The following is a 25,648-nucleotide window of genomic DNA, read 5'->3' on the forward strand; positions in this document are numbered from 1 at the left end:
CTAAAATTGGGCCCCGATCTGCCAATGTGCCGAGTTTACGAAACAACTGAGTATATCTGATTAGTTGCAGTAACACGTAACCCCCACAAGATGGCGCCAAACAGTCACATTTAACCCAGTAGCGCCGCGCTGGTTCTTACCTCCGGCGTCGACCAGCCATCTCCGTTTGTCTCCGCGGGTGTCCGCCTCACTGATGATGGCCACCAGCTCTCCTCTGGCCAGGTTCAGGTCCAGGTCCCGGCTGCCCACCACCGTCCCCATCACCTGGTAGATCTTTCCAGAACCGTGCTTATCCGTCAGCTGCTTCAGACGGCGCTGAGACGATGGACTCAGAGGCTGATGGAAAGAGAAAAACAAACATGAATGGATGTTTAAATAGTCCTGACAAAGGACTAGTGATCTCATCACTACTCCTCTAGTGATGCTCAGCCTCTAGCTGAATGCAGAAAGCCTCCATTTTGAATATTCATCTCATTTAACAGATCCTGCTGTTGACCAATTAAAATCCAGTATTGTGAGGACAGAGCCTTCATATTTGTATGTATATAACGAGCTCTTCGCTGACATTATGGTTTGAAAATGAATCATTCGAGACAGTTAAAGGCAGCAGGCTGAGTAAAGTCCTTCTTGGAAAAAACATGAAACGTTTCCTGTCGCTGGATATGCGAGTCAGAATCTTCTCATCTATGACCGACGTGTTGTTGTGAGTGACGTAAAGCCGCAGGTACGAATCGCCGCGATGACTCGGCACATTCTTCACCTCGTACAGCGTGTTTGACGAGCACAGTAGATATGTATCACCTGTCAGACGCTGTCAAGAGTCCACGCCGAAGGTTATTGTTAGAACAAACCTCAAAGAAAATGATGACCGAGCGACCGGCTGCTTCTGTGGGTTTAAAGGATGTGACTGAGTTCGGGACATCTCGTCGAGCAGGTAACACGAGCAGCATGAGATAAACAGATGTGTTTCAGTGAGTGACTACAAGGAACCAAAGGAGCAACCATGACATCATGAAGAAACATGTTGACAGTCATACGACACCGCTGCTATTCTAGAGTCATGAACCGACCTGTTGGTGTTAGATGACAAGTCAGAGGATCAGTGTAATTAGGGTTCATCCTCTGGGGACCACGAATGTCTATACTCACTGTTTTTTTTAAAGGTAGTCCATCTGAGAGCAGGACCAAAGTGGTCCTAGAGCTTTTGAAGCTTCATTCATAAAAAGGTTGACATTCAAATTCTAAATCAATATTTGAATGTTTTCATTTATTACATGTCTATTTATTCTGTTTAAAGCCAGCACTTCTGCACAGTTGGAGATAAATATCAGGCCACACCAATATTATTAGTATCATAGCATTTGTAGAATTAAATTCCAGTTTGGTTTATATTTAAAACAGGACCCAAAGCGTGTAGTAGGTAGTACACATGTAATACTAATAATAAGACTGCTACATTGTGATCGATGGAGAGGTAAACAATAGGTTTTAAAAAAACGTGTAAATGTGGCGTTTCATGCCTGGTGTTCATAAAAGGTGGAGAACTATTGTGACAAAACTAGAACTGTGAAATAACCAAAGAGCTTCCAGAGAGACGGTCTTTTAAACGACTCCTTCCTCCATGGTAGTAACTGGTTCTACTGGGTCTGTAGGAACCATCACTGTACTTAGACTCCTGCTCCTCATACAGACACACTCTGGTCATCTTACTATTTAAAGATTATGGTCACTTTCAGAAGCTACCAGCTACATCCTAACTGCAGATGTTGAGTAACTTTTGCACAGGACGTTTCTCTGGGGACATTTTGTCCTTCACCTTCTGTGACTCCTTTCTATTTTGGAACATGCAGCGTTGTGCAAATGTTTTTTATCCAACATGTTAATGCCAATTAAGCAGATCAAGTGTTTGATGTTGTCGTTGAAATAGGGAGCTCAGGTGTCCAATGACGCGTCCTCTAATGCGTTCATAGTGCCGACTGTCGTCTTTAATAATATTGCTCTTTCACGGTCCGTCGATCGCCGCGTCCGTCTACCTTTGACTTATAAAACTAGGCCTGGGCTTCAGAGGGTTAATGAAGTAAATGATGCGTAAACACACAAGTCATCTCCCAGCATTCCTGGTCAACGAGCCAACGACAAGGCACTGTGACACATCTCAACTATCTCAGCTCCATCTGTACCCACCTGGGCGGCGGGAGCGTTGAGCGTGTCCTCCACGCTTCGACACAAAGTCTCCAGCCTCCTCGCACCCTCCAGCACAGCACACTCCGCCCACTCCCAGAATGCACTGTGGTTCAGAGAGCTGTGAGGGAGCTGGAAGAAGAAATTGAAAAACCAAAAGGGTTTTCGATTAAACATTTTTTTTAAAAAAAAGTCTCGTCTTTATCCGTGATGGTTTAAAACATCGTGCGTATGAGATCACCTGCTGGGCGAAGCTCTGGAAGAGCTGCTCCATGTCGGAGGCGAGGTCTTTGTGCAGACAGCTGAACGTCCCCAGCATGCTCCAGATCATCTGCAGCGCCAAGCCATTAAACTGGGGAAGCTCATTGAGGAGCAACGTGTTCATTGTCCTGTGAGGGGAGGAGAGGTTTACACGGAGGTTTAAAGTGAGCGACACCCTCATCTTAACCTCAGGGTGAGTACATATAGACTCTCTCTCTCTCTCTCCCTCTCCCCCCCCCCCCACCTGTACGTGTTGGCCACAGCCTGCTCCTCGTAGCTCAGGTTGGATTTGGCTTCTATCAACTCGTAGTCGAGCAGCTTGTCCAGCCTTTTCCTGATCAGGTTCCTCGGGCCCACCAGGAGGTCACGGAGGGCGCACAGCGGCTTGTGGATCAACGTCCTCATCCTCTTCTCCTGCATGGAAACGTTGATGATGGTTATCGACTATCGTCTCAGACTAGCAGGGTGTTTTCTTTAGATACCTAATAACTTGAGTGCAATTAAATAAGTGCCAAACGTCCTTGTAGTATTTGCTTTGCTGTGGTATTTAAGTAAAAACACGTAAGGTGTGAGAATGGCGGATAGACTCACAAATGTAGGAAGAATCCACTGTCTGAGAGCGGTGGTGATCTCCTTGTAACAGATAGGGTCCTTCTCTCCGTCCATGTCCAGGTCAAACTCCTCTGTTTTGCAGGACAGGAACCGCTGCACACCAACAAAGAAGAAGGAGGAGGAGCTGTCAAACCCTGCTCAGGTCTCTGTTACAATAACTACAGCAAGAGGACAACTTTGCACAGTTTGCACAGTGTGACTCAGGAACACATGGCGACATGTTTAAGAATAAATATCCAGTCATGTTCCACTTCTCCTCTGGTCTTAAGTGACCAGGAAGTCTCAGGACGGGCTGGTGCACCCTGAATGGGGGGAGGGACCTTCTAAATGTATCGCACATTAAAACTGTGGACAGACGCTGGACTGTACCTCGTTCGGTATCAGGTGAGAAGCCTCAGATAGAGTACTATCCACTAGTTAGCATCACTTGAACACATGCAGCCTACCTGTAGGTGGTACAGGTACGTCTCCACGTTCTCAAGGAGCTCCAGGATCCCGTGCTCCAGAACATAGAAGAAACCTTCCAGAGCGTCAAACTCCTCGTCCACCAGCTGGAGAACAACACGCAGGGAGACAAACAGACATTTGTCGTCATTAAAATGGGAAAGGTGCTCCGAGGCCGAGCTAGCTCTTGTAGCTCTCTGCAGTGTGATTCCTTTATATTCTACATACAATGCTCCTGCAACCTACATACTGTATGAGAAATGTGAAAAAAAATAGATCGAAAGGCAACGTAGGAAAATCCTGTGATTAATCCTGTGAGCAACTATTAAAAGGAGGCCACAGGAGACATGTGAGGATGCTTGATCAGAGCGGAAGGGTGTAGCAGGCCAGAGCAAACAGCAGCTTCAATAACAGGTCATATAATATACACTGTCCCTGCAGGTAAAGTGCAGATGAATCATTAACCACTGCACTGCTGCTGGAGGGAAGATTATCTATTCCTCAGGAGGCCTGGATGAGTTACCTTCAGGCACAAGCAGCATGAATCGTAACGTGTTCCTTGTGCTGCTCAAGGACACTTCAGCAGGGCGGTTGTTATTTAAAGCAGGGCCATCAAACTTGCATCCTACCTTAGGTACTATCCCAGTCCCGTGCTTGATGTGCTGGCTGAGCCTCGCTGTCTTCTTGGCGATGCTGTGGGTGTTGAGGCGGTTGATCTTGTCCTTCATGGTCAGGGTCTCTGTCTTCTTGTATTTGTCGGCTACAATCACAGAACGAGGGACAGTTAGCGTGGAGGAAAGAAATGTGCTCTTCGAACCACCGCTCTCCGTCCGTTGAATCCTTGACTTCAGACGTATAATAATCTAGAATACACGACGATAGTCTCACCAACTTCTCTGAAGCGTTTGTACTCATTGATGCGACAGTTCAGGGCGATGGAGGTGTGAGCGGTCCGCTCCAGAAGTGCGTAGGCTGGGTGGCTTCTGTCCGTGTGTTTCTGGATGGTCTGCAGGAGGAGCGGGTAGCGGGCGATCCGCTGCACCGGCATCACCAGGAAGAAACTCAGAGAGGTGGCGTTTATTTCGGGCCTGGAGATGGAAATCAACAACATGTTAGGTCTGCCGTTGATCCAGATGTATTTTCATGCGTGCGGCCGGACAGAAAACCTACGCCGAGGTCTTGACGACTCTGACGATGTCGTTCCAGAGCGCCTCCTTCTGTCTGTAGCTGTTCTCCAGCACCGACACCTGGTTGTAGCTGGCCAGGTATTCCTTGTAGGCCGCCTCGATGTCTGAGGAGAGGCTGAGGAACGAGTCACCTGTCAGGGAGGCCAAACAGATATCTACTTATTTACACATAGAAAGGAATTCAGATTGGTTTTTAAGGACACAAAAGAAGAAGTACGGACTTAAAAATGCTAACGGACGCTTAAAATAAATAGCAATTCTATCTTAAGCCAATTAGTTGTGCTCTTCATTTAATAAACTAATCTTTGCGAATAAGAAACACAGCTCATCATGTGAAATACGACCCATGCCGTCAGCGGCCGATAGAAAGAACCACGGACTGTGTGTGATGAACAACACTCTTGTTGTGTCGTCATTGTCATCGCGCAGACAGACAAATTCATTCAATAGCCTCGATGCTGAGAAACCATACGATGCTGTTAAAGGGACCAGGAGTCTAAAAGAACATCCTTCACTTTCAGATCAGATCTTTCTACTTGCAGCTGTATTAAAAAGTGGAAGCGTGAAAATAAGTTTAGTTTTCTTCTATTTTTCCTCCAGTAATTTTGGCTTCTGCACATGCGTGTTAAGTTTGATTTTGTCCAGGTCACCTGACATATGACTGCACCCATCACCACATGCAGAGACCTTTGCTGTGGATTTATCAGCGTGAACTCGTTTGGCTTCCCATAAACCACCTCCGATAACAAAGACGTGTGAAGATGTGTTTCCTGTCAACAAGTGTGATCAGAGCAAATGATCTACCAGCTATCTATCTCACCACCACTTCCTGGTGGAAGGCTGAACGAGCTCACGTTGTCAGGAAGTAAAAAAAAAAAAGTGAAAGAGTGATCCCTTACAGAGTGTCTCCAGGAAGTGAGGGTCTCCAGGCTGAAGCTGCTTCTGGTCCAGCAGGCTGAGGAGTCGACTGGACACGTCCATCACATCCTCGATGTAGAGAAACATGCTGTCCAGGCCGGCCGGAGGAGGCTGTGGTGGACGAGCAGACAGAGAGAAGGAGATCTTATTAAATGTGGTTTCTTCTATTTGACCTGGTCCATGTGTGATGCATTGTGGGAACTAGAAATATATATAAAAAGAAAACCAAATGAAGGAAGTCCAAATCAAACCGAATAAGAAATATCCACATGTATTCAAATGAAATGTCTATCTTGTGCAACGTGTGATTGTGTGTCTGCTGCCGAAGAAGGAAAATGCTGAGGCGGAGCTGATGAAGGGCCGTTTTGTTCTGTTCTAATGAGATGCTGGTGGTGGGCACGGCTGGACCGCTGAACAATCCGCACAGAAAACAAACTGGCTCACAATGGCACCATTCACTCCCATATCTATTCTGTTTCCCCGTGTCTCTCCCCGTCCGTCCGTCCTCCATCAACACTCTTTCATTTCCACACATTGGACAACGGCACAAACCTCTATCTTTAATACCTATCTCATCAGCTGTTCCTCCACTCCTCTGAACACGTCATCGGCCCTTCCACTCCTCCTTTATCGTTCTCTTTCATTCTCTTTGCCTTCATCTCCCGTTCCCTCGGTTCCTTATCATTTTCATGCTCAGTCCTTTACGGCCCATGAAGCCTGATTCCATTATGGTTTTTTTTACGAGGCCTCATTTCATTACCGCCGCGATAATAAATGGTTATTTAGCAGTAATAAGCAATGCCTCAGACAAGTAATGAAAAGCTGCAACGACCCTAAACCACAGAGCGGCCTTCGAGGCCGCAGGACCGACTCAACATGTGGCGATTACGTTTTCATTAAAAGGCCCCGTCAAAAGTGTTGTTCCACAAACAAAATCAAAAAACACAGAACTAAACATGCTCTCAAAATTGACTGAAGGATATTTGAATACAACTTGCAGTATCCAACCTGTACGAGCAGCCGTGGTCACGATAGGACAGACGTCATTCTCTGGTCTTTTACAGGTGAAACAATAGAATATAACCGGTTCCACTAGGACTTGGTCCACACCTGTAGTTTCTGCAGGTTGCTCCTGATGGTCACGGTGCTGAGCTGCAGCAGTCGGAGGTAGTTTCTCTCGGACTGGACCAGCTCCTCGAGGGCCAGAGTCTGTCTCTGGGCGGCCCTCTCTTTAGCCGCCGCTTCCTCCTCTTCACACCTCTTTTTGGCCTCTTCCGCCTCCGCTGCCAACCGCTCCTCTGACGCCGAGCTCTCCTCTGAGAAGCTATCCTGTGAGGAAAGTCTTACATTAATGTCCGGGGCGGAGGCATTTGCACGCAGAGGTTCGGAGGTCTCGGCCGACGCCTCGGCGAACACGTCGAGCTCCTCCTCGGTGCTGAACGTCTCCTCTCCGTCTCCTCTCTCTGCGGCTCCGTCGTCGGCGTTCTCCTGGAGCTTCTCCTTCCTCGGGTCTTCGTTGGCGACCTTCTCTGCGGCTCCGAGGGCCGACGGAGCGGATGAGGCCGGTTTAGGGAGAGCCAGTGTGAACGAGGAGGGCTGAGGCCTCCTGGGGACCTCCATGCTGGAGATCGCTGTCAAACAGAAACACAGAAACAGTACAGTGTTCAGTGCGGTAAATGGAAAAAGATGAACCCACTGTTGTTTTTTTTCTCCACTGCGAAGCACACCATTCTAAACAAGACCTAAGTTCCCCCCCCCCCCATCATTGATTCTGTGACCGTCCTGTGAAGGACGAGCGCTGCATGGTGTCAAATGTCCTCATTCCAGCGTGGACCAGATGGACCAGATGGACAATAACACTGGATGACACAGAAAGGCAACTCAAAGAGTGACAACTGGATCACACATTTCCTGCATTCCAAAGAAATGAAGTAAACCTTTCAGTATCTCAGTCACCTAATTGTGGTGACTTACCGGCTCAAATCACAATCAGCTTTATTGGCCATGTATGCGTACGCAGGAGGTGAGGAGGTGGCAGGGGGTCTTTGTTTGAAGGCGGGGCAGTGGGGGGGGGGGGGGGGGGGGGGGTTAAAGTGGGCTTATCAAACCTGCCATAGAACATTCAGGTCGTCAGCCTGAGGTGGTTCTCCTCAGTGGGGGGTTGGGGTCTCCTGTAGAGTACCTCTCCACACTGACGAGGGGTCGTTGGTTGAAAACCTGTTTTCCAGCTTTTCAGTGTAGCTCCTCTTCGTCAGTGTGTCTCCACTCCTGTAGGCCTCCTCCGCTGCCCGACTCCTGCAGTGAACCAGGTTCACTGTTGTTGTTGTGTGTGTGTCGGCACACACACACGTCCTCACAAACACTGAGCCGCTTTGACATCGAACACATCAAGAAGAACATACTTTTAAAAAGTCCATACAGTGGCTGGGACTTGAAGAGACACCTCAGGTCAGTCAAAATCTACAGATAAAAACTGGAACTCGAGAAGTTTGACTTCTTTTGTTGAGTGAAATGAGACCTTGACAGTGATTGTTAACTGGAATTATACGTCATATTTAGCTAAATAAATATATAGAAGTGAAGGAATAGTTAGAGAAAAGGTTCATCCACATGAAACTTCCTAGATTTTCAAGGCAGATAAGGAAACATTCCTGATTTGTGTTTCGGGTTCATCACTCGTATCAATCATCTCACATAAAGATGAACGCCGCAAAAACCTGCAGAGAGCAGCAGATGTGATTGCTTTGTTGATGCTGTTGACTCCCCACAAACACAGAAAGGGGGGGGGGGGGGGGGGGGGGGGGGGGTGTATTGTCACGGACCCTCTGAGCTGGAACGCCACGTGTTGTCCCACCGGGAGGCTGGCAGGCTGCTTACAGAGCGACTAATGCTGCCACCGCTGGGACAATTAGCCATTACGTGGTTCAGAGCTGAGCAGCCTTCTGTGTGTGTGTGTGTGTGTGTGTGTGTGTGTGTGTGTGTGTGTGTGTGTGTGTGTGTGTGTGTGTGTGTGTGTGTGTGTGTGTGTGTGTGTGTGTGTGTGGGGCATTGAAGGACGGACTCTAATGACTCGCTTCATTTCTGACTCGTGATTAAATTATAGCGTCTGGGTGAGGAGGCACTCGAGACAACACGAGGTTCTTCCATGCGTCGTGGACACCTCTGTGACACCTCACAATAAGAATTATGAACGTGGTCTTCACTCTTCAAACACTAGAATTTAAAATGCTAGAGGTGCTCCACACCACAACATTCCTTCTTCTGTATTATCTAGATGGCTGACTGACTGGATTGCACTGTATTTCTTTAGGCGTCCACCACTTTAATGTTGTTAAAGTCACAGATTTATCTTCTCCCTCCAACAAAGGCTTGAGGGGTTTAGCAGCATATGGCGACAACAGTTGGGGATAACCACTAGAGCCTCTGTGTTCACCTTCAGTACTGTATTAGTACCGACAGAAATCAATCTGCAGCAATAATCCAAACTCTACTAAAAGCTGGCGTCGAACACCTGCTTGCTCACATGTTTCCTCAATCAAATCTGAATTTTGCGTGCTCTTTCTGGACAGGCTGCTCGACTTAAGACAGAATCTAACAATTAAGATCTTGTTTTTTTCTTTATATTAAGTATAGCTTGTAGAACTCTAAAAGTAAAGTATTCATAAGAGTATCACAATATAAGCTTTCTGAACCATGACGGTGCTAAAATGACGGCTCAAAATAAGTCACAGCCTGACTGCAGAAACTTTCTGTACATCCCAAAAACAAGAGCTCCAGGCTGAGACGTCTGCCGCCCACAAGCAGAGCGTTAAACGCAGAAAACTCCGCCCCCATCCTGACCACGGCGGTGTGCATCGCGGTGACAGAGTGTCGTTCAAACAGTTACATGAGCTCAGGCTATCATTACCTTGTGCAGAATCCTGGATTCAGCTGTGGTGGACCTCTCTCTCTCTGTGTCCGTGTTGTTGTGCTCTGTCCCAACTCAAGGAGAAATCTGCTGCAGAGGAGACGCTGCTGCATTAACACACACACACACACACACACACACACACACACACACACACACACACACACACACACACACACACACACACACACACCGGTGTAACTTTCTCCACTGACTCACACACAGCAGGCTGCTGCTGAGCCTCATGTGGCATGAGTGTGTGAGTGTGTGAGTGGAAAACACAGTGTATAAGTGTGTGAGGACAGCGGGGGATGGGAGTGGAAAGGAGGGTGGGCCGGTTATTTTGTAGAGGAAAAAGAGGGGAGGGGGGAGGAAAGGGTGGCCACACACACACACACACACACACACACACTCATGCTGCTGAATAAGCTGATTGACTGCAGCAGCTGGTGGGAAGAGGAAGCGGCACTCACCCAGGCGCGTGCCGATTGGCCGACAGGTCCTCACAGCGGCGTGAAGGAACCAATCGGACGACACCTCGAGAGGTTCCATGAAACGCTGCACGGGCCAATGAAGACGGAGCGTCGAGGCGATTGAAGTTTTCCTCTCGCGGGAAACAAAAGCACCGCGGGACGTCCCATCCCCGTCCCAAAAGCAAAGGGATCGTCTGGATCGTCTGGTCGGAAGGAGACAAAAGGAGGTTTACGGCTCACTCCTTTGGACTTCTTCAGCCGGAAACAACAGATGTATGGTTGTAGTTTATCTGAAACCATTCAACAGAACAATTAAAGAAAACACTTGGGTCGCTAAAAGCATTCATAAACCAAGACGTAAGAGTCTGCAGCTCCGCCACAGGCCTTTAGACACAACCTTTGAGCTGAACGCTAACATCAACATGCTGCTCATGAAGACAACGCACACGTCCCGAGTAACAACCTGACGTTTGCATGTTTAACATTTGCAAATTACTGCTTGACAAACAGTGGGACTGGGCTGATGGGAATGTCTGAAGCTGTGCAGGTACTTGGACATGAAGCACGGTTTGGCATGAAGACAGGCGGAGATTTGTTGTTGATTGTTTAATGTTATGCACACACCCCCCCCCCTCCCCCCCCACCTTGTCACATTCCTTGTGTGTGCAACAATAACCTGTTCTGATTCTGATTTAAAAAGTGTTTTTGTATTTTCCTACAGACCATTTCAACATCTGAAACATTCCAAATGTGTTCCAGCTTTATTTTAATTTAACCTTTATTTAGCCGGGATGATAGTCCTGAACCAGAAAGACTCACATCACAGCATGATGAATGTAGAGCCGGCCCGTGTGGAGAAAATCAAATCAGATGTTGTTGACCATTGGTGCTTTCAGAGAGCATTTACACAATGCTATTTTTGATAAATGATCTTCAGTATGGTGGATATAATGACTACCTAAAAGGCAAATATAGAAGACAGATAAAGACATCATGCAGTTTTTTAAAGCAGCAAAAAACAACACAAGCTGCTGCAATGCAATTCCACTGAAACGCTCTCTGCTAGTGTTTCACCTTGAGGTGATTTTGTTATAAACCCACCATGAACCAAACACACACACACACACACACACACACACACACACACACACACACACACACACACACACACACACACACACAGAGACTCAAAGCGGCCGTCTCAGTGTGTTCCTATGAGGACGAGATGCCAGCATGAAGCCTGACACAATGACGGGACTCTTTGCAGTTCTGACTCCGTGAGTCTGGAACGCAGGGAGGCAGGAAGGCAGGAAGCTAATCATCATCAGATCGGTATGTCGGGGAGGAATGCAGCGGGACGGGATTCTGTCATCAGCTGACTTGCGTTGACCTGATGACAACTTCAAGGTGTGCTGCAGAACAATGAGGCCTCGAGCTAAACACTTCAGGCTTTACTCAAAACTCTCTACAGAGAACCGAGAGATCTTTGTCAGAAAGCCAAAACTGGCACAAGAAAGCGGAACTCTTTGGCACCGTTGTTGTCGTTGACGACAGTAGAGCCAGACGGATGAAAACACCATCAGATGAACATCAATGTGTGGAAATCTCTCTGAACACACGGTGTCTGGAGCTCCTTGGACTGGAGGAGAAAATAGAGGATGACTGATGGTGAGAGAGAGGAGAGGAGTCAGAGCTGGGTGGAGTGACGCCTCAGTAAAGAAGGCTAAATGTAGAAGCACGCTAGCTGTGATTGCAGGGTTGGTCTAGTCCCTGGCCGCTGCACACATACGTGTCGCACCATAGCTCGGCTTTAGCGGTGTGCCGAAAGGGAAACTATCATCTGACCGTCTTTGATATCGGACGCGTGAGGCCGGCGATCAGGGGGGTCCAACTTGGGAAATCAGGGATGCAAAGTGGTCACGATCACGTTACCCTTTCACGTTCACAATCAATACGATCTGGCACAGATTGACTCGGATTACTGCCGTGACAAGGTTTCTAACCTGGACTACAGACATTATGCATAAGTAGATTATACAAGAAGTTATGCAAGATATACAAAAGAAGAAGAAGAAGAAGAAGAAGAAGAAGAAGAAAGAAGAAGTGTCTTCTCTCGGTGTAGTTCCACTCCGGACACGGGAAGCAGCTCAAGGAGAAGGAAACATCACGGCTCCCTTGGCTTCCTAATCACTGGAGAAGTGACATTAAACAAACGCGTTCAGACTAAACATCACCGTTCACAACAGTGCGTCTGCTGTGTAACAGCACCAGCTCTTCTCTAAGTCTACACTTAAAGACCCATAATAAATACCCAGAATAAATACAATATCTTTATATATATATATATATATATATATATATATATATATATATATCATAGCTTCACATGTTATAAACTAACAAGTCATGAAGATGAATGTACATTTAAATAGATTTTTGAAACTTAAAATACATGTTTGTGACATAAAAGGAATCATAATTTGGAGTTATATGTGCACATGTAACACACACTTGTGTGTAGCATGTGTGCACCATGAGCATCTACAGATACGTTATGAGCCTCAGGTTTCCACTGGTATCAAAGAAATCTATTAACACCACGCGTACAGGTGTGTTTGTGGTTTGGAGCGTTTCCTTCGCTCGTGTGTTCATCTCTACGTGCAGGACAGATCAACAGGCAAAGCCCCTCGTGCGGGGAATGATGCGGTGTGTCTGCAGCCTTGCGTTTTGGATAAAGACCGCAGAGAATGACGGAGGAACGTAATACAAACGTACTAAAAACGTAATAAAAACGTCTACCTGTCTGTCAGCGTCCTCTCTTCATCGTTTTGTAGTTAATGTTGATCGCGCCGTGATGGCGCTCTCTCTCTGTCTCTGTCTCTGTCTCTCTCTCTCTCTCTCTCTCTCTCTCTCTCTCTCTCTCTCTCTCTCTCTCTCTCTGTCTCTCTCTCTCTCTCTCTCTCAAACGTTCCTAGCTCTGGACTCCAGTTCACCTGTTGTCAGTCAGCAGCCCATCAAGCTCGCGGCAAAAGCAAACAAACACAACATCCGGTTAATAAAATAAGAGCCGTTTTGAAAGCGGCAACATCCGTGTTTATTTCAGAGTAAAAGCTTGACAACTAATTTAGCGTCAAAACGGACCGACAGAGAAAGCTTTGGAACATAATACAATTTGCAAGACAACTGTAAAACTCACCGAGTGGAGGTGATTCAACCTTTTAAATGTCCAGCATCAACAACCATCAACAACACAACACATCACGCATGCGGCGCTGTCAGGCGCGGTGAAGTGAGGATGCAGCGGTGGCGCCCCCTGGCGCTGTGGAGTAAAAGTGCATCCACATTACGTTTACATTTATTTGCGCGCGGCGCCGAACGCTCCGCGCCGAACGCTCCACGCCGAATGCGCGTCACTGCAGTGTCATCACATCTGTGTATAGACTTTGTGTGTAATCTTTTCGCCCGAATAATTCACGCAGCTTCATGGGGATGGGAGGGGGGGGCTGCGCTCATGTGATTGGTTGAAAATGAGGCCGACATCTGATTGGCTACAGATAGGTCCATGTTGAAAAAAACGTATTTGTGAATCCGGCCAGGCAGGGGAGTCTCAAAAAACCCACCAACAAATGTGAAGAGATCCACAAACAAATACACACAAATCCACAAACAAATAGAAAACATCCACACACAAATACATACAAATGCAGAAATATATTTGTGAATCGTTCTGCATGCATTTGTGCTAGCTATCAAAATGTCCATTTGGCTCAATAACATCCATCATTTTGTCTACGTTTAAAACTTCGAATAATTTTTCCACGTTAATGTATGGCTGGTCAATATGGGTCCAAAGTTAAGTGTTTTTTTTAGCTCTCTTCACGACGAAACCCCATTCAAGTCAATGGGGAAATTTTGCTCCGTTTTTTTGGATTTTCGGGAAAACCGAATCGGGAAAACCGAATCTCTTATAGTCATTGCACACCATTCCCGATCAGGCGGCACGTTTTGGCGTATTTTGTGCGCAGGTGTTGGCAACGCTGTGTGAGGAGAAGCATCCCAAACTTTCTGGATTAACATTAAAGATGATAAAGATGGATTATATACAGTGTGCTTTGGCACAGGCAGTTTTTTACTGCCTTGTGCCACAAAGCCACACTGAATAACATTTCTTTCTATTTTGTTGTTGTTTACCAAATAAATGTAATGTGGATGCACTTTTACTCCACAGCGCCAGGGGGCGCCACCGCCGCAGCCTCACTTCACCGCGTCAGAGGTGAAAGCTCACGAGCCTGACAGCGCCGCATGCGTGATGTGTTGTGTTGTTGATGGTTGTTGATGCTGGACATTTAAAAGGTTGAATCACCTCCACTCGGTGAGTTTTACAGTTGTCTTGCAAATTGTATTATGTTCCAAAGCTTTCTCTGTCGGTCCGTTTTGACGCTAAATAGCATTTCGCTTCTTCCTAGCTAGTTTAAAGGTAAGCTAGCACACCCAGTTCCATCTTCGGACACCCTGTAGTCTTTACTTCTAAAACCGTCAGTTTGGTCCTTAAAACTGTAACAAACCAACGTTACAGCTAACGGGTAACTTGTAAGAAGAAAGTACTCAAATTAATATGTAGAATTAATGTGAAATATGATCATAACAAGCCTGTCTTTATGACGTTTACTATTTCAATCGGGGTGTTGTTATCCAATGTATTCACTAAATATGCTGAAGAGTTTGTCGGGGCTGTGTCCGATAATGGAAACGTTAAAGTAGTGGCTGTGTTAGCAACAAACAAGAGAGAGAACATACAGTATTGTAGTGTCCAGTGTGGCTTTCATAGTATTGAAAATATAATTTGTCAATCTGAAGTCAACAAGTGTTTGTTTAATTGATAAATTACTGGAACGATTCATGTTAGATTCATTTAATGTCTCCCCACAACAGCAGCCAAATACAGGCTGTGCAGGCGAGACTTTGATCCCCAAATCTGAAACGATTCACTGTAAATCAACAGGGCTGTGCTGAAGACCGGGGTCTGAATATATCAGTGTTTATAATGTGATATGTTAGGAGTTTGTCCTGGTGCTTGTAGAATATATTCCATAACAGCAAACACTGAAAAAACAACCTTTATAGAAATGATTGTAGAGGCTCTGTTCATGAATACCGGCCACACAATAGTAAGCCACTGTACTGATACCTCACACAGATGTATAGCGACGGTTTCAGGACCGAACAGATTCCATGTTTTGCTGTTTCCTGTGTTCTGCAGCCTTTGGGTCCAGACTCCGGCTCCGTGTGTTTTCCAGTCGCTCCTGAGGTAAAATGCGGAACCTGAAGCTGCTGAAGAGCCTACGGAGCTCCGAGCTGCGGGGTCCCGGCTCCCCACAGTGTTTATCCGTGCGGGCCGACACCGGCTCGCTGCTGGTCGCGTCTCACTGTTCCATCACGGAGTACGACCCGCGAACTGGCCAGGTGAGCTGGGGAGGACGCACTGCGCTCGTGTCTTTGTCTCTGGGGGAGACTCTGGCTGATCGGAGACAGAGCTGTGCTTAGTTTTCTTTTAAGCTTTGTCTTGTTGAGGGTAGTAACGTGTTGCACGTTTAAACAAATAACAAAGGAAAGTTAGAATCCACTTTACTGTGGTCTGCAGGTGGTCAGCGAGGCCTCGCTGACGGCAGAGGGTTTCCTCCCGGAGGACGGCAGCGGGACGGTGGTCGGGCTGCAGGACCTGGCTGAACTGGAGTCGGCGTGTTTGTCCACAGCTGGCGGCGACGTCGTCCTCTTCAACTTCAACAGCTGCCAGGTCAGCAGCGCACACAGGCTGGGAAGTCAGGACCGACTTCTTCAGCGGTTTGGCAGTTAAGAGTTGTCTTCAGTGTTCCGGTCAGAGATCGTTTGTGTAAGGGGATGCATTGTGTCAATGAGTGTCCTGGTAAAGTGTGTGTGATGGTTCCACAGTTGGAGTGTGTTGGCAGCGTGGACAGCGGCCTGACCTCGATGAGTTGGAGTCCTGATGAAGAGCTCGTCGTTCTCACTACTGGTCAGTATGTTATCCTGAAACAATGTTTTAAATCTAACGTTGAATGCTTTTAATGGTCCGTCTGAAAGAACAAAGCACCCGATATTAAGTCTATTCATGAAGGCCAGTCGTCTCAACTTTCATAAAGTTGCTACCATTAAAGGAGGGTTGGTCCTCATGGCACCGTTTTCTGTTTAAAAACCGTCAAAAATGAACAAAAATGTAGTTGTTTTTATGGTAAAGATGCCCTGTTGCTGTAGATATACTTATACAACCGTAGCTACAGACCAATGCTCAGTGAGTTCATTCTTAGTTAAACATATTAAGCAGAATTACAAATGAATAAAATGCGAATAATTTGTTCTCACAGGTCAGGAAACGATCATCATGATGACCAAAGAATTTGAGCCGATCACTGAGGTTGGAATCCACCAGGACGACTTTGGTGAAGGTACGGTGGCTCAGTGGTTCAAAACCAGAGGGTCAGGAGATGATCTGGCTCAATAACGACAACATTATGTAACAATGTAGCATTTCTCTGTTTGTTTGTGTGCGCGTGTTTTGCAGGGAAGTTCATCACGGTGGGTTGGGGAAAGAAGGAGACTCAGTTCCACGGCTCAGAGGGGAAACAGGCAGCACAGAGGAAGAGCCAGGTCAGTGTTCAAGCACAGACGCGCACAAGACAGGACGACGAAGCATTCAGTCTCACGCGACCGTATTCTGACAGGAGGTGCAGCCGGCTGCAGCCTGGGATGACCGGGCGCCACGGGTGACGTGGCGAGGTGACGGTCAGCTGTTTGCCGTCAGCGCCGTCTGTCTCCAGACCGGAGCCAGGAAGGTCCGGGTCTGGAACAGAGAGGGGGTCCTGCAGGCCACCAGCGAGTCCATCAACGGCCTGGAGCAGGCGCTCTGCTGGAAGTACGTCTTTTCCTTTAGTTCATTAAACATTGGTCCAGTTCTCCGTGTGGAACTGGATCAGTGTGTGAACCATTCTGCTGTGTTTTCTGGATGAAAAATACATTTGCATTCAGGAATAAAATAAGTACAAGAAGCGAGAATGTCCGGTAAATCTTCTGCGGCTGTTTCAGACCCTCGGGCAGCCTGATAGCGAGCACACAGCGGCATCCCAACAAACACAGCGTGGTGTTCATGGAGAAGAACGGACTGCTGCACGGAGACTTCACCCTCCCCTTCAGCAAAGACCAGGCCAAGGTGCGCTCGGCTGAACCCGACCAACCAACTTCAGTTAGTGACGTGTTTTTTGTTCTTTCAAAACCATCACAGAACCCTCTGTGTGTTTCAGGTGAAGGATCTGCTGTGGAACAGTGACTCCACTGTTTTAGCGGTGTGGCTGGAGGACTTGGCTGCTGGAGAGGACGAACAAGTCAACACTTACGGTGAGTTCAACGTGTGGAGCTAGTGCTGCTAGTGCTGCTAGCTCATTCTTCTCTGTTTTCATTTGGATAATTGTTTAAACCTAGCTTAGTCTTGCTGGTTTCTCCAATGTGACCCATTCAATAACCAAGGAAATGACTCAGTACATATGAATGACCCTCCTGGATCTGCCCATGCTCCCTCTGCAGTCCAGCTGTGGGTGGTGGGGAACTACCACTGGTATCTGAAGCAGAGCCTGGACTTCGGCAGAGACCCTCAGAAGGCTCCGGTCTGTGTCTGCTGGGACCCTGAGCGCCCCCTAAGGCTCCACGTGGTGACGCGCAGCTGGACCAGCGTCACCTACGACTGGGGCTGGACGACGGAGAGGAGCCCCGGGATGGACGCCACCGACAACGCCAACGTGGCCGTGATTGATGGAGGTGAGGGGCAGTGAGACCAGGGGACATGGGTCTGATGGACATGGGTCTGATGGGTGTTTCCAACAGGATGTTAATATTTATCCAAACCCCTCCTCTCAGATAAAATCCTGGTGACAAACTTCAGGCAGTGTGTGGTTCCTCCTCCCATGTGCTCATTTGAGCTCCAGCTGACCTCGCCAGTCAACCAGGTGAGCTTCCTCTGCCGACCTCAGAGGACCAATCGGCTGGCAGCGTTGACGTCCGACGGACAGATCTCAGTCTACGTCCAAGGTGAGCTACACAATGTTTTAATAATAATTATGATGAAGGGATGTCAGACATATTGGTGACAAGAGGTGCCTGCGAAGAGCCCAAAAGATACAGACACATCCTGTTCACCTGCTGCCATCCGGCAAAACGTCACAGAAGTACCAGCTGTTGTACCACCAGTACCTCAGAGCAGCTTCTTTCATCCTCCAACCTCCACATATAATATAGTAGCATCCTATGTAACACAATGGGACTACAAACTGCAATTTGTTGCGTAACCCTGTTGTACAATGACAATACATGTACCTTGTAAACACGTATGTGTCTCTGTTTTGTTCTGGGCTTAAATACTAGATTCCGGAGAACAAGTTGACAAAACCTCCGATGGGTTCCGCACGATGACTCGTCCCCTGGTCCTCCAGAAAACCTTCAGGTAAACAACCTGCGGCCTCAACGTCAACCGATCGATCTGTGTCACGTTGGCTTTAATCGTTGGAACAGCTTTTGTCTGAAATCTCTTCTCCTGCAGAGTGACTGTTCTGCAGCAGGAGCCTCTGGCCCTGCGGCAGCTGCTGTGGCTGCAGGACGAGCTGTTTGTGGGCGTGAGCTCCAGTCCGCTGCCGACCTCCTCCACCCTGCTGATGCTCCGCCCCGCTCAGGACGCTGAGGACACGCTCACTGTCAGGTCAGCGGGGCTTTGGACCTTTAGCCCAGCTGTTGTCCTGTTAAGCTTACTGATTGAATCCATTCAAATAAATGACTCTCCGCTGGGTTTTTATGTTGCAGGTCTGAGATAGAAGTGGACGGTGTGGTGGTCAGCATGGTTCACTGCTCCCACACTGGCACTGTGGCGCTCCAGCTGGAGGATGGACAGATCAGGAAGCTGCGCTGGGGTGAGTCACCATCACTCAAGTGATCCTTACTCGATAAAACAAAAGCACTCTGCACAGCATGGAGATTGTGCATGGCTACTTTCCTTGTACCGTAGAAGCATTTCAAATGCATACATTTAGAGAAATGAAAGACCTTTTCTTTATTTTGATGTCTGTGTAGACGGTCCGGAGCTGTCAGTGGGGGGTTGGCGTGACTCCAGCAGATGTAGCATCAACTTCCCTGTTCCCTGCGTTCAGACGGCGCTCTGCAGCATCAGTGGGGAGGTAGAGCCGCAGCTACTCAGGATAACACGGCTCAATATAAGTGTTCTTCTTGTGAACAGGCCTAAATGCATGCGTTTTGTCTTCAGGAATATCTACTCGGCCTGACGGACAGATCGCACCTGTACGCTGGAGACACCGAGGTACGCCGTCAACGTCATTTCATCAGCTCTCTCAATGTGGTTTTTGTGAGAAAGGGCTGATGGGAAATGTGTTCATTGATGTCTTCTCCTCCCTCAGTTGGCCTCCAATATTTCCTCCTTCGCCGTTTGCAACGACTTCCTCCTCATCACCACACACTCGCACACTTGCCGCTGCCTCCAGCTGACCACGCTCGACGTCAAAGGTAGTGATCACTTTGTTTGATACTTTTTTTTTTTTTAATCAAGCCTCCGCTAACATTAGCTTTGTTGTTAGCTGGTCTCTCTGGCTGGCTGCCTCTGTGGGTAACATGAACATCTGCGCACATCTGTGCAGTGTTGGTCCATTTTAAAAAAGGTACAGCTGAGTTGAATGATCTCTGACCCCGCAGGGCTGCAGGCGGCCCTGGCCTCAGATGGAGGTCAGAACGACGAGTCGCTGCGGCGGGTGGAGAGGGGGTCCAGGATCGTCACTGTGGTACCGCGAGACACCAGAGTGGTTCTGCAGGTCCGTTTAACACACACACACACACACACACACGCACACAGAGACATGTTACTGTGGAAACACCACGGCAGTGCTGCTGATTTATTTCGGTGCGTTTGTGGCCAGATGCCTCGTGGGAACCTGGAGACGGTGCATCATCGAGCGCTGGTGTTGGCTCAGCTCAGGAAGTGGTTGGACACGTGAGTTTGATATTCTTCAGTCACGTTAGCTGCTCGTTGTTTTCTTTACAACATGACTAAGGAACTCATGATCTCAACTGAGCCGAACCCATCCGTTATCTGATGTGGTGATCTGTAACGTGTTTTGTTCTTTTCAGTTTGAGGTTCAGAGATTCCTTTGAGTGTATGAGGAAGCTGAGGATCAACCTGAACCTCATGTACGACCACAACCCAAAGGTACGAAGTAACCAGTAGTTTAGTTACTTCACATCTCCTTTGTGTCTGCAGCAGGAAGTCTATCAATCTGTATGAAACCAAACACTGACGTCACGACGATGTCCGTCACTTCTCACAGGTTTTGCTGGAGAACATGCAGACCTTCATCACGCAGCTCAGCTCCATCAGCCACATCAACCTCTTCCTCACCGAGCTCAAGTAAGACTCTTTAGATTTTAGAGCGTTTCAGTTTCATGTAAAGGTAAAAACACGTATTTTACTCGCTTATTGTGCATCGTCGTCGTCCTCCCAGGGAGGAGGATACAACCAGCACCATGTACCCCCGCCCTGAGAACAGCTCGGTCCAGACCCAGCCGCTCTCTGGGCAGAAGAAGGTGGACGTAGTCTGTGATGCTTTACGGAGCGCCATGGAGTCAATGGATCCAAACAAGTCAGTGATACTGAAACCTATTTAGAACCATGTGCTTAGAATCTCAAAAGACTTTGACTCATACGCGCCCCCTAAAGACTTGGGACTGGACTTCGGCCTGGTTCTGAAGTCTTAGAAACAGCGTTGCAGACAGAGCAGTAGTGAGATATGAAGCGACCGTGTTGTCAACCTTCCAGGTTCTTTCTGTCCGTACTGACGACTCACGTGAAGAAGACGGTTCCAGAGCTGGAGATCGCTCTGCAGAAAGTCCACGAGCTTCGAGGTGAGCACACCGGTGACCTGCAGGAAACTCCTAAACTGACACCATCAACTCCGTTTCACCCAGCAGGTGACTTTGCAGTTGTTCATCGTGTGCTGCGTGTTTCTGTGTCTTCGTCCAGTGAACCCTCCTCGTGCTCCCGGCGCTGTGAGTGCCGAAGAGGCGTTGAAGTACCTCCTCTTCCTCGTCAACGTCAACGACCTGTACGAGCACTCTCTGGGAACGTACGACTTCGATCTCGTGCTCATGGTGGCCGAGAAATCCCAGAAGGTACGACGACGACGCCGTCGACGCGCCGGGTTATGTTAACGAGGCTTGTTTTATAAAGCTCTCGTTTGATGTTCACCGACCTCCGCTGCTTAAAGCACGGAGAGGTTTTCAAGGAAACATTCTGTCCTCATTAATATGCAGATGTGTGCACCAGAACTGAGGCGTGAGGCGTTTTGAACTGCCAGATATCGCACAGATTTACTCGTTAATATGTTAAGTTACGCCGCGAGGTGCTTCAACAATCTCATGAGCTCATCAGCTCTGAAAAGAGCTTTTTCCTATTTGCACGTTTAGATGGATTTCAAACATTCAACAGCAGCACCAGGATAACTCATGATTAATGTTTGACACTCTTATAACTACATCATTTGTCCTTGTGTATCATGTTCATTATTGTCTACAATCTGCCTGCAGGACCCCAAAGAGTACCTTCCCTTCTTAAACACGCTGAAGAGCCTGGAGACAAACTACCAGCGCTTCACCATCGACAAGCACCTGAAGCGCTACAGGAAGGCCCTGCATCACCTCAGCAAGTGTGGTCAGTCTGAACCTCTCTGTCTGCTCTCCTCCTTTTTACTGACCTGAACCGACGGACGTTGGTCTGTTAACCTAACAGAAGTGGAGCGTATAGCGGGCTGCGTTCCCGTTTCTCTTTCTAAGCTGAACCCGATCCGTCGTTGTGCTCCGTTGTTCAGGAGAGGAACATTTCCACGAAGCCCTGCAGCTCGTGAAGGAGCAGAAACTGTTCAGTGAAGCTCTGCGGCTGTACGCAGCAGACGGCGCTCACTACAAGGTACCAAAAACACACGCACGGCTCGCCATATATCCGTCAGCCAGAGGTTATGTAAACTCTTATTTGGGGCATTTTTAATGAGGCTGCCCCTCTTAGTCGACTTATTAGTCATTTATGCTTTTGAATGATTTTCCCCAGAAACTTGAGAAAATGATCTTAGTGTGTGTTTGTCCACTAAGAATATCTTTAATCCAGGACAGCCCTGATTTTTATTAGTGTAATTATTTGATATTAATATTTCTAATTATTAATGGTCATAAGGGCCACTGATGCACCGTGGTTTGTAGTTAACGCAGGCAGAAAAGAGTTGAATGTCCATACAGGATTCACGCTGGTAAAAAACTATAGACTATAGGCCCACCCCGGTGCATGCTGGTCCTACCTACCTATACTCATATATATATATATATATATATATATATATATATATATATATATATATATATATATATATAAAACCATAGGTGCCCACAGTGTTACCCAAAGAACAAACAAAATAACCCATAAGACTAGTAAAGAGAAAAGGCAATCTTAACATGTCAAACTAACAAACTAAATGCTGACTCCTACATTTTGCATCAGCCGGTTAAAACCCTTCTTTTTGGACCTGTGGCCCCTCTAGGCTCTGAGCTGCTGTTACGCTGAGCACCTGATGGAGCAGCAGCAGGCGGAGCAGGCCGGCCTGCTGCTCTGGCGATGCGGAGAGCCGGTCGGCGCCCTGCAGGCGTTCGCCAGCAGCTCCAGCTGGAGGAACGCCATCTGCGCGGCGCAGCAGATCCCGCTGCCGCCCGACCAGCTGGCTCTGCTGGCCAGGGACCTGGCAGGTAAGACGGACGGACGGACGGACGGACAGACAGACAGACAGACAGACAGGTAGCCGGTGAGCTGGTCAGACATGGTAAAAGTTGTTTCCTTCCTTTTATAGAGAAGCTGACTGAGCAGCGACGATACTCTGAAGCTGCTCTGCTGTTGGACCAGTACGCCAAAGTAAGATCCTGTGCAGCAGAACAAGTGTCTACTAATGACGTTAAAGTTCAAATATTATATATAAAATCTCTCTCCCCCCCAATAGGACTGTGAGGAGGCCATCTTGGCTCTGATCACTGGCTCAGTCTGGGAGGAGGCGCTCCGATTGGTCAGTAATTGATTTTCTTTTTACTTTTGTTTCTTCATTTATTCGTTTTTTTGACTAAACCGTGAGGTGTTTTCTTCGTCTGCCTCAGATTTACATGCACAACCGACAGGACATCACTGAAACCAACCTGAAACCCGCTCTGCTGGAAGGTAAGGATCGTTTCACCCTGAGCTGCTCGGCCATGTGACGCCCCTTCTTCTTCTTCTTCTCCTGATTCTAAAACGGTTGTACGGTGATAATGTCTTTCCTGTCAGCTGTCAGCACCCAGACGGCTTTCCTGGAGGCCCAAGTAGCGACGTTCACGCGGCACAAGACCCGGCTGGCTGTGGTTCGAGAGCAGAAAGAGAAGGCCAGGCTGGACATGCTGGGTGAGAAGAAGAAGTTTGGTTTGAACATATTTTTATGCTTTTTATGGAACATAAGGAATCGGACCAGATGTACAGCCGCATCTGTATTCTCCGTAGATTGTCAGTAACGCTCTTGTGTTCTCCCTCAGACGAGGACGGTCCAGACTGCCCCGATGCTGAGCTCTACTCTGAAGCCAGCAGTGTGATGACTGGCTCCAAATACTCCCAGAGCAACTCCCGCGTCTCCTCGTAAGACCAACGAAACAAAAAAAAAAAGATCTTTCCACATGATGAATTGTGAAACAGAATGACATTTTTATCGTGACACGCTCTGGCCTGCAGGAGATCGTCAAAGAACCGGCGTAAAGCAGAGAGGAAGAAGCTGAGTCTGAAGGAAGGAAGCCCGATGGAGGACAGAGCGCTGATGTACGCTCTGGGTGAGATCCTCACCACTGTGGACAAGATGAGAGGTATCAAGGGTTTGAGTCGTGGCTGCTTGGTGAAAGATTACCACTAAATGTGTCGCGTACAGGAAAGAAATAGCAGTAAAACGTAAACCTGTTCATGACATTTTCTTGACATGCGCGTAAAAACAAAAGACACCAAACACTTTCCTCCTCCTCTTCCTCCTCCTCCTCCTTCCTGCAGAGGAGGTGCACGGCCTGCTGAAGGCTCTGGTGCTGTTCCAGTTTGACAGACAGGCGGAGAAGCTGCAGCCGGCCTACGAGGAGGCTCTGCAGATGATGGAGGCAGCCGTTCCTGAGGTGTGGCTCGAGAGCCTGCAGAACAACCAAGCTCCGGTAAATAGCGAACGATATCACGTCACAGTACTGTTTGGTTTTATCCCCACACACTTGATCTTAGTATACATTTAGATCTGCTGCAGTGACACATGAGGATTAAACTCTTTCTATGGACCAATGAGCAATAAGAATGCAGTGGTTTTCACGTTCTTTTTTTATACTTTTGTTGTATTTTTGGCGTAACTGCGGTGTGGTTTGTGCGTTTCAGCTCACCGGGCCAAACTCGACGGCAAACAGCATCATGGCTTCTTACCAGCAGCAGCAGAGACCTGCAGCCTCTCAGCCAGGTCAGCAGCATGTGTGGTGGTACGGGCGTCCTGTCGTGATCTCTCGGGTCCCCGTTTACACGACGGCATCTGGTTTTAATGTCGTCTGTGACGCATGTGAGCTGTGCAGAAGAAGTGACGTCATTTCTCTGTTGTGAACATTGTTCCTCATTGTATACATTTGTTTCTCCTCTTGTAGCTGCTGAGGTCCTGATGCCGCCAAAGATGAGAAACGGCGTCAAGTGGAAGCTCGCTATTCTAATGTGATGTTTTTTTTAAAACTGTAAAGTCAAATGTTAATTATATAATAAATCAAGTTTCCGTTAATGTTTCCTCTCCGAACGTCTTCATTCTGTGGAGCTCAGACATGCAGCAGACTCGACCTCCTCTCCGCATCATCGGTCAACGGTCCCATAAGACACAGTTATGGTGGTTTTGGATCTGCATCCTCCACAAAAGTGCTGAAGCATCTGAGCAGGTTTACATTAAGATCCTTTTCAAACGGTGTACAAACCGCCCGACACACGGCTGCCGTCTATGAAACGTTTTTCACGCTTCTGCTCTTTGATATTCCCTCATGTGAGCAGCACACCTCTGTAGACGTGGACAGAAGAAGAGTGATGTGGTCCAGTTGACATGGTCTCTGAACACAAAGGGAACTTCATTGTGATTCTCACATGAGCTTCAATATTTCTACCACTTCTTAACGGCATACTATCATCTTTTTATGACTCACTCTGACTTTTTTTGTTTTACTAAATATAGTAATGACGTTTTTCATGACATACTATATATAACATTTTAGTAAAGTTTTTTATGAAATACTTATGATGTACTTTACCATGACTTTTTCATGACACTATGCTGTTTTATGAAAATTACTACATACTACGCCTCTGTCATGACTGACAAATTCCTCTGCTGATTTTATGAAATAGCATACTATGACTTATTTGTCACTTTTATGACATACTTTGCCCTTTTCTGGACTTCTTTCATGACATTTTTTATGACTTTACTATTGTTACGACTGGTGAACCACAGAGGGAAAACAGGACTGAATTGCAGGACGAGGACAAGGTGAGACAGTCT

General features: G+C 47.5%; 2 protein-coding genes across 6 annotated transcripts in view; one reads left to right on the plus strand and one right to left on the minus strand.

Moving 5' to 3' along the window:
- arhgef37 (Rho guanine nucleotide exchange factor (GEF) 37) overlaps window positions 1-10,067 on the minus strand; it is a 17,692-nt gene extending 7,625 nt beyond the window's left edge. For 2 of the 5 annotated variants that reach the window (XM_068714085.1, XM_068714090.1), the window contains exons 1-13: window positions 9,984-10,060; window positions 9,511-9,617; window positions 6,714-7,234; window positions 5,585-5,714; window positions 4,669-4,816; window positions 4,387-4,586; window positions 4,128-4,258; window positions 3,501-3,605; window positions 3,034-3,147; window positions 2,687-2,856; window positions 2,423-2,570; window positions 2,185-2,313; window positions 141-336 (exon numbers count right to left, since the gene is read on the minus strand). In XM_068714085.1, the coding sequence (XP_068570186.1) occupies window positions 141-336; window positions 2,185-2,313; window positions 2,423-2,570; window positions 2,687-2,856; window positions 3,034-3,147; window positions 3,501-3,605; window positions 4,128-4,258; window positions 4,387-4,586; window positions 4,669-4,816; window positions 5,585-5,714; window positions 6,714-7,223 (1,981 nt within the window). In that variant the 5' untranslated portion in view covers window positions 7,224-7,234; window positions 9,511-9,617; window positions 9,984-10,060. Of the gene's footprint in view, window positions 1-140; window positions 337-2,184; window positions 2,314-2,422; window positions 2,571-2,686; window positions 2,857-3,033; window positions 3,148-3,500; window positions 3,606-4,127; window positions 4,259-4,386; window positions 4,587-4,668; window positions 4,817-5,584; window positions 5,715-6,713; window positions 7,235-9,510; window positions 9,707-9,983 lie in introns of those variants that run through there. The other 3 variants (XM_068714087.1, XM_068714088.1, XM_068714086.1) reach the window with 3 other exon arrangements.
- Window positions 10,068-14,264: 4,197 nt separating this feature from the next.
- On the plus strand, window positions 14,265-24,883 carry elp1 (elongator acetyltransferase complex subunit 1). Its single transcript, XM_068714091.1, has 36 exons — window positions 14,265-14,355; window positions 15,244-15,446; window positions 15,625-15,777; window positions 15,933-16,014; window positions 16,364-16,444; window positions 16,561-16,646; window positions 16,721-16,911; window positions 17,082-17,205; window positions 17,297-17,390; window positions 17,577-17,807; window positions 17,907-18,077; window positions 18,411-18,489; window positions 18,586-18,741; window positions 18,843-18,949; window positions 19,110-19,213; window positions 19,300-19,353; window positions 19,451-19,556; window positions 19,743-19,858; window positions 19,964-20,037; window positions 20,175-20,253; window positions 20,372-20,451; window positions 20,546-20,683; window positions 20,860-20,945; window positions 21,064-21,212; window positions 21,627-21,750; window positions 21,908-22,005; window positions 22,628-22,829; window positions 22,931-22,992; window positions 23,078-23,140; window positions 23,229-23,289; window positions 23,395-23,508; window positions 23,637-23,736; window positions 23,830-23,957; window positions 24,136-24,287; window positions 24,499-24,577; window positions 24,756-24,883. The coding sequence occupies exons 2-36, from the start codon at window positions 15,297-15,299 to the stop codon at window positions 24,821-24,823; spliced, it is 3,942 nt and encodes a 1,313-aa protein (XP_068570192.1). The 5' UTR covers window positions 14,265-14,355; window positions 15,244-15,296; the 3' UTR covers window positions 24,824-24,883.
- Window positions 24,884-25,648: the final 765 nt, after the last annotated feature.

This window comes from Cebidichthys violaceus, unplaced genomic scaffold (assembly GCF_023349555.1).
Source record: "Cebidichthys violaceus isolate CVI_PGR_0920_01 unplaced genomic scaffold, fCebVio1.0.p SCAF_2, whole genome shotgun sequence".
Classification (NCBI taxonomy): Eukaryota; Metazoa; Chordata; class Actinopteri; order Perciformes; family Stichaeidae; genus Cebidichthys; species Cebidichthys violaceus.

Bases quoted from the DNA above. Each gene is read 5' to 3' on its own strand.
- elp1 (XM_068714091.1), top strand. From the start codon at position 15,297: ATGCGGAACCTGAAGCTGCTGAAGAGCCTACGGAGCTCCGAGCTGCGG. The intron at 15,447-15,624 runs GTGAGCTGGGGA...TGTGGTCTGCAG, and splicing joins ACGACCCGCGAACTGGCCAG to GTGGTCAGCGAGGCCTCGCT. The intron at 20,038-20,174 runs GTGAGTTTGATA...TGTTCTTTTCAG, and splicing joins CTCAGGAAGTGGTTGGACAC to TTTGAGGTTCAGAGATTCCT.